Raw genomic sequence first — 12,056 nt, forward strand, 5'->3', positions numbered from 1 at the left:
TTGTTTGTTTTCATGTTGTCACAAAGAGAGCCAAATCACTACCTTGTGCTGCTGTTGTGGTGTTGCTGCATCCACTTTTAGCGGGTCAGCAGGGAGCAGTATGAATGAAAGGACAAAGTCATGCACACTGTGCTGCCATTTCTATCTCAACGTGTTATGTAGTTGTCATGCTTTGACAAATCCCACTGGGTCACTATTTGATATGCTTCCGTATGAAAGCATTCACAGTGAAGTGTCAGTGGGAAAAACATTAATTGTGAGCAGTAGTTTGAAAGTATCATCAGTATTTTCACTTTAAATCTTTTTTCTTTAATGTCTTGTATCTTGTGTCTTTGAGTGTGTAAAAATGTGTTGTGGTGTTCTTCTTATTTGCTCTTATTTTCTAAACTTCAGGTACGGGGGGATCTCTGTGGGAGGGGTCAACTCTCAAGTCCGTGTGACTGATGGGGCAATCGAAGCTGCTTTCAGAGACCTCAAAGACCTCCTCAGTCCATTTCAAGTACGTACCAAGTATTGCCATTCACAGAGTCAAACCTGTTGATAGCACATGGGTATTTGAATAACTTTCATGAGTTGAAAATTCATACAGTCAAGTGCAAGGTCAAAAGCTGTACACTTGCCCAGAGGCATTTGCAAAGAGAACCAAAGTCTTAGTGTTTGTTTATCTGTAAGGCAGTGGTAAAAAAAGAAAAAACAAGGACAATTAAAGCTGCAAGCGGCGATGACGGGCCCTCGCTCACCCATGCAACCGCGGGGCCTGAGGCATCCTGGGGCATCAGGGTGGGACAGTCATCACACATGTGAATTTTCGTGGAAATCGGACAATGTTGATGTAAAATATGGCACTTCCTGTTTCCTCTAGGGGGCGACATGAGTGAGATTGCCTATTAACATATGGAGACGTTGTGGTTGTGGTCCCTGTGTATCAATTTTCATGATGATATGAGTTTATTAAAGCCATCAAAAGGGCAAACATAATTTCATGGCGAGGGACGATAGTCGCCGTGTCGCCACACGGACTTGTAGATTCACAGCGTTCATGATGTAGCTTCACCAACTTATATATTTTTAGGGGCTTTTTCGCCTTTAATGTACAGGACAGTTGAGAGAGACAGGAAATGGGAGGCAGAGAAAGGGGGACAGGGCTGCTCGGTGCGGGACTCGAACGGGGGTCGCCTGCAGAGGACTATAGCCTCAAACATGGGGCGGGTGCTCTACCAACTGAGCTAAACACCGCCCCAGCTTCACCAACTTGTTCTGCATATTTTAGAAGTGGAATGAAGTTGATGGGGTCAAGTATGTGTCATCAGTACCTGTAAAAGTAAAAACTGGCCACTTCCTGTTACCACCGGGGGGCGCTATGAGTAACGTAGGAAATTACTATATCGGGACGTTCAGGGCAGAGCCATCATCATGTCCAGCAAGTTTGAAGCTGATCGGATAAAGCATGTGGGCGTTGCTATTTGAAGTGAAATGGCGAGCAAACGAAAAGTCGCCAAAATTCACAAGGCCCTAGAAGCCACGCCCTTTGACCTACAGACATTCTTTTGATCAGAATGGCATCTAGATGGTCTGTAGTTAATTTGGTGAACAATCAGGTGAAATCCCCAGGAGGGGTTCGTTCAAATATTTTCTAGGGGGCGCTATTTAGCCATTTGACCACGCCCATTCCCAACAACTTTAAAATATCAAATTTTTCAGGAGGCCTGATGTGCAAGCCAAATTTGACGCGTTTTGGGCCATGTTGAAGCCTCCAAAAATGCGATTTTAGGGAGAGTATAATAAGAAACAGCAATTACAATAGGGTAAGGGTTAGGGCCCTAATAAACAGAGGAATTACAATAGGGCCTTTGCCGACGCTTGTCGTCGCTTGGGCACCTAATAAGAAACAGAACAGTTACAATAGGGCTTTCGCTAGGCGACTTGCAGTCACCGCTCGGGCCCTAAAAATAAACATCACAATTTCAGTATGGTCCTCATGGGGCACTGTCCCGCTCGGGCCCTAAAAAACAGCTCCCTTAAATCACAAGTTTTCTGATCTTTAGCATGGTATTTGTTATATACGATAACTTGACCCCTATTGTCTGAATCCACTTATGCCTTCATAGAATATTATAGAATAGAATAGGAAGGAAATTCAGATCGTCCAGCAGATGTGTTAACATTTAGCTGAAAGCAAGACTGTGACTGAGTATAGCCTCATCTATAGCCACCAGCAGTAGAATTGTAAGCTTGAACGCCAACAGTGAGGCAAAAGATATACAGTAAGTGTGAATGCCTTTATGGGAACTTAAGAACTGCAGGGAAGAGGAGGAGTGCTTTTAATACGCTGAGCCTTGTTTCCATTATTTATGTATTTATTCTATAGTATCATAATGTATTTTTTGTATTATTATTTTACATTTTATAACTCATAGTAACATATTTGTGCCATCAGGATTTGTTGATTTTCGAGGGAAATCCATGAAGGTCAGAATTGAACTCAAACAGGCCTGGGGTTTTTCTGCTCTGCATTACTTAACATAAATCAAAGAAATCAGTTATTATCAGTATTGAGATTTTTTTGTGTTGTGATTCTTTGTCCAACACTGAATGTTCACTATAGTATTTTTGTGACTGAAGGTGCTGCTTTAGAAACTGCTTTTCTCCCGTCAAGGCTGCAGTTTGCCCGTCATCTTTTGAGTGCACCACTCCTAATTGGACCACAGCGCAGCTTTGTACCTTGGATACAGGTGATGTTATTTGCAATGGACTGTTGGACCCCACTGAAATCTTGAACAATTGAGGAAGAAGAATGAAGGCAAAGGAGAGGAGGAGGTTTAGATTCTTCAGATCCATTTTGTTGAGTGTCCATGGCAACAGTGTATGAGTCTCTGTGCATCGCTTTGAATAAACGGAGGAAACTGGGTCTGTATGGCACGGGAACACACATGGTCACGCTCACAATGCTGAGAATCTTTTCTCCACTTTAACTGCCTCAGTTCGATGTACTACTTACTGCACATTCGTACACTTTTACTCGAGCACAGCGTCTCTTGACGCTGACTTGATACCAACTTACTTCTCTCCGCCTTGTTTCTCTCCCTTCCTCTGTCCCTCCCTCCCCGCCTCTTTCTTGCATACACACAGCGTCTCATTAACATTTCAAATTTTGGATGTTCAAACTGCTTTGAGATCAGCACATTGCTTCGCCCTCAGGCAGCTCCGGTCTCATCCCTACCCTGGCTCCCTTCTCTGTCTCCCGGATCTCGACGCTAATGTGACTTTAATTCGTGCAGCAGCGATGATGTAACTCTAATGGCCAGGCATTAGCTGTCCTGGCGCTCTATTCCTTGTTATTAAAGTGCTACACTGTCCTTGGGAAATGTCTGGCTCTCTGCTGCTGCTCGGCAGGCAATGTGATGTGAGGTGGTAACGGGAAGTAGGGTGTTTTTTGCTCTTTGAGCCACCTGTGCAGACGAGGAAGTGGGCTTTGAAATTTTTCGGTGTAATTGCATTTTTTCCGTCTGGCAGGTGGAAATACGGTTCTGTGTAGCAAGAGGTGATGGAACCAATGAGAACAAGAAAGCCCATGTGCTTGAAACTGTATAATTAAGCAAAAAATATACTATATATCTCCAATGGCAGCAGGTGTTAGATGGTATTAATGTCAGTACTGTTCTCTGAAATGTTTCTTTAACCTTCACAACACTTTGCTTTAACAAACCATGAACTCCTTACCGCAAATTGTTAATACACTCACACAGAGGCAGACACATATTAACACACTGTCACACAGACCGGATGACTACTGAACTGTGCGGGCCACTTTGGAATACTACCCAAAAAAAAAAAAGTCACCACACAGTCGAGTGGCTTTATTGCTGTGTCGTTAGCCGTGGCACCGGCAGGTCCAGCCGGCCAAACCAGCCTTGTCATTGTCCTTGAGCAGGGAGACGTTTGTCAAGGATTAGACCCAGGCAGCTGCTGGCCCTCTTCTCATCGCTTTTCAGCCACCACTAATCCTCAGGAAGGCCTGTCACCGCTTGGTATGATGTAAACCAGGAGTGAGGTAAAAACACAAATATACGGTAAAGATTCCCTCGCTTCCGCCAGAGGAAGCATTACAGACAAGAGTAGGAGTCTTGTTTTCTGCCCGGTTTATGAATAGGTAATGACTTGGAACAGAGGGTATGTTATTTAACACAAATTCTCCTGTCAGTGTAGATAGGGGCGTTTTGTTTTTTTTTGTTTGTTTCTCCCTCCTCTTTCACACTGTGATATGAAAAGAGATGAAGTGTTCATGCTGCGCTACTGAAATGATGGGTAAACATTTTGTTATGCCAGAAGGAGAATACTGTATCTTATGGCAGGGCAAGAGAATGCTCGGTATACTTTCTACAACCCCCCCCCCCCCCAAATTTCTCAAAACTGTCACAATGTGGTGGAGGGTTTGCTCGGTGAAAGAAAGTAAGAACAGACATGCTACATACTATGATCTCCTCCCGTGTCCTGAGGGAACTGTCTTGGGGGGGCTGGAGATATGTAGCGTCAATTTCTTCCCACACTCCCTCTTTCTGTTCAGATGAGCGCTTGCACCTGAGCAGGCTCTTGCATTCTTGGGATGTCTTTTTTGATTTTTCTCCTCTTATTTCTTCTGCTCCCCCCCTCCCCTTCCCCTCACCACTCTCGACTCAGTTGTCACCCGCACTTTTCCACCACCGACCTCTCCCTCCTCCATAGCCCTGTGATGAAGGCAGGGTCCAACAGGAGGTCCATTTGCATTTATATCACACATGTAATGTGCTCAGCGCTCATATGGTCGGGCTGAAAAGCATGGTATCAACATGACACTTTGGAAATCGCATGCCTGTCATCTCAAGCCCTCATCCCATGGCTCATTTCACATGAAACATGAGAGGAGTAGAGCAGATTTTTAATGCAACCTGCCCAGTCTGCGCAACCATTTTCATTCTCATCACAAAACCTAGCAGACCCTCTCGGAAAAATACGTTTTCTTTATTTTAATGCTGTTATTTTCCATTTCAATCTGCGTATGAACACACTCAGAGACTTCCGGTCCAGCCATGTTGCTGAAAAACCGATTGGTACTTTTGGTAATTAGGCAATTTATGTAACTTGTGCTTCTTTTGTTTCATGTTCTTTCCCTGCTCTCGCGATTTTAATTATTTCACACTATTTAATAAAACAGAAATGTCGAAGAAGGGGGGAAAAAAAGTATCCAAAATAACAGGGGACACTTTTCCCTCACATCTGTGGGAAATAAGTGGCTCAGCACATCCAAATGCTGTCCGGAAGTCTTAATTCTTGTCTCCCTCTGCCTTATGTTTTGCATTTCAAAGAGCAGTAGTGGTTTTCCAAGTGCATCCAATTAAGTCTCCTACTCAGTTTTTTTTCTTGTTTTCCTCATCTTTTTAGGATAATGTGACTGATCAGATCTTACAGAACTCAGAGATGCTGCTGAAGAAGCTGGGAACCAGGGACAACGTAAAGGTAAAGGATGCTATTAATTGGTGGGTGCTCCCTCTGCTCTCCTGTTAGATTCGATCCAATGAGAAGAAATTTTAATGATCTCAGAGCAGGTTGGATTTTTGCAGAGGGATAGTGGTTGACTGGGAGAAACAGGGACACCCACCCATAACTGCACAACTCACCTTTTAACATTAGTTTACTTAATTATAAATTGTGTTGCCATCGAGTCACAAGTAGATACGGTAATAATGACACTTAGAATTATGACTAAACTGCTATTAAGTCAGGATATGGCATGACACTAAGAGTCTGAGGCAAAGATAATGTTCCTACTTGTTGCAGAGATTACAAAAGGATGCGCAAGTCAATAATTAATATCAATTTTTCTATTAAATTTAATGACTGCAAGCACAACCTTGAGCCTCCCTGACAGCAATAAATAAAAGTGAACGTTAATATCTCATCAGAGCTGTGCCTCCTCCCTCAAACAGTTGGATGGTTAGAGTAGAAGCAGACAAGCCTGTGCTCCTTACTGTGATCTTGAATACATCAAGTGGTATTTCAGATGCAGAAATTACAGGATGAAGCAATTATAATAAGGGGAAATATCAGTTTTCGTCAATCAGCGTGTGTGTGTGAGAGATACAGAAGGAACAGAGGGAAGAAAGAAAGAGGGTCTGTGTGTACGTGAGCAGCCAGAGAGATACAAGTGTATGTGTGTGTGTGCGCCGGCACATCTGTGAGTCTGCTCAAGTTTCTCCATATCCTCCTCTGTGATGCAGTGTTGTGTTGGGCTGACACTCAAACACCATCCACTCTTAATTAACGCTGCACTATCAGCGGGGAGTCCTCTCTCACTCCCTCTCTCTTTCATCCATTCTTTTTCTTCTGCACCCCAGCTGCCACAGACTCAGAGAATCACTTACATTAAAAAAAAAGTGTGATTTTTCTTTTTTTATTGTCTCAGCAGCTCGTATGCCACTGCACATGGGGATTTGACAGTCATAGCAAGCCTTTATCATCTATTAAAATGAAATGTTTGTCAGCTCTGCTGCTTATTCTTATGGAACAATATTTTGCCCTGCAAAAATGTTTTCAGAAATGTTTTGACCCCTCTCTTCTGAGACTATTTAGCACTAAGTGGACAAAATGTTCTAAATCTCTGTCATCTGAAGACACAAACAAATACTAAATGGAAAATATCTATGAGACCATGTAACAGTAGATCTGTTGTACATCTACAACAAACACAGTCAATGCATTTTCATTGTGGATAAGCCAAGAGTTTATAAGTTTTGATTTACTTCCTGGTGGCCATGTTGGTGACAGACAGTCCTTCAAAACTAACAACCTTGCTGTCAAAACACAACTGGGACTGAAAAAAAAAAACAAATGTATCCATCGCCATTTTGAAAACAAATTCAAATTCAAACTAACCCTAACCCATCATGACTCACTCAGCTCTTTTCACAACCTTCCTGTTAAGTCTTTCTCCATCGCTCCATTGTTTGTCCACAGCCAAATGAATCTTCCATGGCGGTGCCAGATGTGGTTGCTAGGAGACATTTGAAGCAAGCACAAAGCCCCTACACGCTGTTTCTCTGTGCTAATGTGTGTCTCTTACCTCGGCAGGTATGGTTCTACAACCAGGCATGGCACGGTGTGGTGTCTTTCCTCAGTGTGGCCAACAACGCCATCCTGAGGGGAAACCTGCCGCCGGGGCAGGAGCCCCGCCGCTACGGCATCTCCGTGTCCAATCACCCACTCAATCTCACCAAGGCGCAGCTCTCCTATGTGGCCATGTGAGTCATCAGACCAAAAACAAGGGTTAAAGGGGAGATCTGATTTAGACAGCATGAGGGAAGTTTATGTTCCAGCTTTGTAGAGCGAAGGCACAAGGTGAAAATTCCTTGCTGGTAGTCATGATTACATTTCTGTGCTTTTGTAGGTCAGAAAAACAGGGCAGGAACATGACGTCTAAAATGTAAAATATAGGGGCGCCAAGTAGCACAGTGGGTTAAGCAGGCGCCCCATGTATTGAGGCTATAGTCCGCGTGCAGGCGACCCCGGTTCGAATCCTGCATCGGTCGGCCCTTTCCTGCGTGTCATTCCCCCTCTCTCTGCCTACCCATTTCCTGTCTCTCTCGGCTGTACTGTCAAATAAAGGCATGAAAAAGCCGAAAAAAATATACTTCAAAAAGAAGTAAAATATAGTTTTTTGGGAACATTTATCAGTGTGACTGGGCTTGTTGGCATAAAATACTGACAGCACTGTATGTACAAGTTAAAAAATATCAGATTTAATCCTGATAGGACACATGTATTGAGAATGTGAACCGTGGTGTGATCTTTGGTGTTTACAGTGTGTGTTTACAGGTATTGTAGCCTCTGCAAACCATGCCTGTAGTTCCCTGCTTGGAATTCCAATTTATTGCTGCTATGGTGCAATCTTTTCTCTTGTTGGGCGACACAATTTTTTGATTTGCGAGCAATGCATCATGGGATGCAAAAAGGGGAGACTGACGGTGACTGGGGAATTGAGAGAGAGAGGGGGCAGAAAGAGACAGAGCAATGGAGGGGGGAGAAAACCCAGACAAAGGGAGAACAGATGAGTAAGAGACAGTACAATAGAAAGTGTAAGATGGATAGATAGATGAGGGATTTGTTTGAGTATGCACAGATTTGGAGGCCCACGGGAGATCCGTACAGTGATATACCATTTTTTTGTCTCATGCCTTGTCCCACTGTTAGCCAGGGGACGGCTCCCCATGAGAATCAGAGATTAATGACGTGCTAAATCACAACATAGCGGCTCATACCATATGGATCTTGCAGCTCTGTAATGTTTTGTTTTGGGACCTGGTTTTTGTTGTGTATTCTTCAACATCATCATCATCCTTCAAATAATCAACACTTTGGAAAGTGTTGGGATTAAATCTGACTGCAGCAAATTACCACACCACAGCGCCATAATCACAAATCCTGACATTATACAGGCAATTCAGTGGCTGCCACCAATCACCACCAAGTAGCAGTTTTATTCCTTACCCCAGTGCTGCTCTAGCCCACTCCTCAGTCAGGTATTTATGTAGTGATCAGGTGCTGACGACAGTCCTGAGTTAGAGAGGAGGACTGCGGGAGATAATTACGACGGCCTTCCTACCGTGGATTCAGGACGAGCCTCTTTTCCTCTCCGCCTCCCTGTGCAGTGTGCGGTGACTAAAATTTATGAACTAGGATCTCCAGATTAGCCTGGCCATCCTTCCATTGTTGGGTAAGCGTGCAGATTTCAGACAAGAATGGGGGAAGATGGCAGAGTCCACTTGAGCAGATGACTAAGCACCATGGAAGCGGGTTGCTTAAAGCTCCACTTATTAATTCTTTTTATGTGAACAATAGATCAAATTACGATGTGTAAAGTGAAAGGTGCTGCCGGTACTGACAAACCTGCAAAGACTGATCACCAGACTCCATGGCTCCCCTCAGCTCTGCAGAGTTTTTTAGTTCATAGTTTAGCTGTAGTAAGCTGTTTGTATTTTTTTTTACATTACCAACATTGGTATTTACAGCTGTTTCTGCCATTATTGCATTGACAAAGACGAGAGGTTTTCCTCTGAGCAAGTGGACAATACAGTGACCTGTATTTTTTTGTAGAGGTGATGAAAACAGCACTTTCCTTTGTTACTACGTTTTTCTCAACAGCTGAACTACTGCACTCCAATGTTAAACCACAGCTGCAGGTCAGCAGCCAAACCTCAGTTTGTTTTGATTGGAAGATAAAGCACTGAAAATATTCTGAATGAAGCTTACATTTCGACAGATATTGGATTGTTTTGGTGGCCGTCTTTTAAAGGGGAACTATGGAAGTTTGGTCGTTTTTCTGCTGTTTTGCTAACCCTACTCTTGGCCATGTGCATTTGATTACAACAAAGCCAGCAAGAAATCAATCAACAGAGTGGTACATAATGTTAAATATCATATAGACTACACAAATATACACATCATATACAGTATGATGTGTATATTTGTGTAGTCTTATCTGTCATAAACAAGAGATTATGGGTTAAGGGACGAGAGCTTGGACACTGGATCGGAGGCTTTGGATCGGAGGCTTTGATCTTGCAAAGTTGTTTTTCAGCCTCCTCCTCCTCAGAGAGCCTCCATTCTCCCTTTAACAAGTTACAAGTCATTTTTTAACCTCTGAAGCTGTTTAATTAAAGTAAAATTGTAGCATAGTTGAGGTAAAAATCTTGTATAGTTCCTTTTTAAAAGTATCTCAAATAAATTTGTTTTGTTTCTTGCTGGCCCTGTGACCAGCAGGACATGACTCTGTGCAGGTAAAACACTGCCTATGCATGAATACCTCACACAGCCCCAACGTTAAATGACCTGAACTATCTCTTAAAGCGCCCATATTATGCAAAATCCACTTTATACTGGTTTTGTAGTGGTCCTATGTGTTCCTGTGGCCTTTCTATGACGCCTGGAGGTGAAAAAAAACTGTTCACTCCCTGATTTGATTGCTACACTTCTTTGAGATTGTGACTCCAAACGGGCGAATTTCACTTGTTTTTTAATTTGACAGTTTCACACAGAACTTTCTGATGGTTGTAGGAGTCTCTCCATGTTTCTCCTTCTTCTGCCACAGTAAAAAGGGAACATTTACATTTTTTCAGACAAGATGAGAGTCTCAGAATTTTTTTTTTTTTTTTTTTTTTTTTAACTGAGCATCCATTTGATCATTCGGAAATCAATGCCCGACCCCATCCCAAATGTCAACAGGATGTCAACGCAGAAACAGCTCATTCTCAGGAGAGCTCTGGAGAGACACTTTTAGATTGCTGAGATCTAGAGCTGCAGATTGATTTGGGGACAATACACTACAAATACAATATGGTTGGACAACTTAGACCCATGTGAAATGGTTGAAAAACAGCATAATATGGGACCTTTAAATCATCGTGGCTACATTCCATTTGAATGCAGCTTCAGGGTCACGTTGTTGTGCATGCTGGCATTGGCACACCTAATGTTAAATGGAACTGAGCCATTGTAGACGCTATTAGCAGCACCTGTGCTTTTACTGTCAGGCCAAGTCAAAAGATCCATTTCAGGTAAAAAAATCCCCATCTTTTTTTGGGGGGGTCTCTACAGGCCTGTCTCACTTTCTGCTGGTGAACTGTACTATAATTTACTTTATGACAGCCCAAGAGAAGTTTGTGAATAGTGGTGTTTTTGTCTGTACTGTATGGCCCCTGAATTACAGCAAGCTAAGAGAGCCACCAAAAGCAGAAAGAAAAAGTCTCCCCATCCCTTTAAAAGCAATCGAAAATTCAAGGCACCGCAGCTTTAAAAATGAATTTCTATTTCTCATTGACACCCCCTTAATATCATGGAGAGACAATTGCTAGAGCTGTTACATCGATAATAATTCATCGCTAATGGCCTTTTCCCTCACCAGATTTTGGGCACCAAAATTGCACTGCACCATCTAATTTGAAGTGACACTCCCTTCTAGTGCGCTTCACGGCCAATTCCAATGCAAGTGATGTCACGAACCACAAAACCGTGGAGAGGATGCAGGTGGAACGAGAAGTCGATGCCGAAGTCCATCAAAATTACCACCTGACTCGTGCGTGGTCTCTGCGCGTCCTCTGTGAAAATAGGGCTCCTTCCTGTTTGAAGCGTCACTTTTCAGCAATGTGTCACTTCTTCATTTGCTGAGGAATATTAATTTGGCACCAGGACATAAACGTTGCTTGTTCCCGCCTTGTTGAATTTGATCTGTAATTTGATTTGTGCGTGATATCTGCACAAATAAAATTCATCCCATTCAAAAACGTCATATGGTTAAGATGCCAAATTTGCTACTGTCAAAAGCTGTTCTTTACATTATTTACATAATGCTCCGTAATACAAATACAGGCCTGAGTGTTATGCCTGGGGATTCAGATTTGTAAATTAGTGCTCCTTAGACATTAACATTTAAGACCATGCCCTGCTGCTCCTGTGTTTTGAAAAAACTAGCAGAAAGCAATCCATACTGTCAAACTTTACTCCCCCAACTCATCCTTCTTGCTCTTCCATTATTAGTTAATTAGCAGATTGCTTGTCCTCTTCTTCACAGCAATTAGCCAGCGTCAAGCGTTTCAGGGTTAGATCATTCACAGCTTCGTCCCTTCCAGTACATTATCTCCCCACCCAACCGGAGCACACAGCCCTTGAAACCTGTTGAAATGTGGGCACGGCACCCACCGAGCTAAATGATTTCATATTTATGTTCTAATTGCATCTGGTTGGAGATGATAAATACGGCCATGTAGCCACACAGGGTATCTTATTTAATATGCTAATTTCACCGTAGGCGGTCGTGTGAGAGATTATCAAAAGTGTGTGTGCTGAGGGTGAGGACGAGGACGGCAGTGGGGGTTAAAATCATACACAACAGTTTTATCCAATGCTAATTGAGCAGACACAACGAAGGACATTTTCAAAGGTAGGATTAAGTGAATGAAAACATATAACAGTGGAATGAAGGTCAGCGTCTTGGAGGATGAATTTGTTAGTTTGCTACTACATGTCAT

At 42.9% G+C, this 12,056-nt stretch overlaps 1 protein-coding gene across 3 annotated transcripts in view; it reads left to right on the forward strand.

The window, feature by feature from the left end:
- LOC146969646 (phospholipid-transporting ATPase ABCA1) overlaps positions 1–12,056 on the forward strand; it is a 170,699-nt gene that overhangs the window by 109,847 nt on the left and 48,796 nt on the right. For all 3 annotated transcript variants that reach the window (XM_085760153.1, XM_085760154.1, XM_085760152.1), the window contains exons 34-36: positions 394–499; positions 5,419–5,493; positions 7,105–7,274. In XM_085760153.1, the coding sequence (XP_085616279.1) occupies positions 394–499; positions 5,419–5,493; positions 7,105–7,274 (351 nt within the window). The remainder of the gene's footprint in view (positions 1–393; positions 500–5,418; positions 5,494–7,104; positions 7,275–12,056) is intronic.

Source organism: Trachurus japonicus, chromosome 18 (assembly GCF_045865225.1).
Source record: "Trachurus japonicus isolate A0001 chromosome 18, Traja_1.0".
NCBI lineage: Eukaryota > Metazoa > Chordata > Actinopteri > Carangiformes > Carangidae > Trachurus > Trachurus japonicus.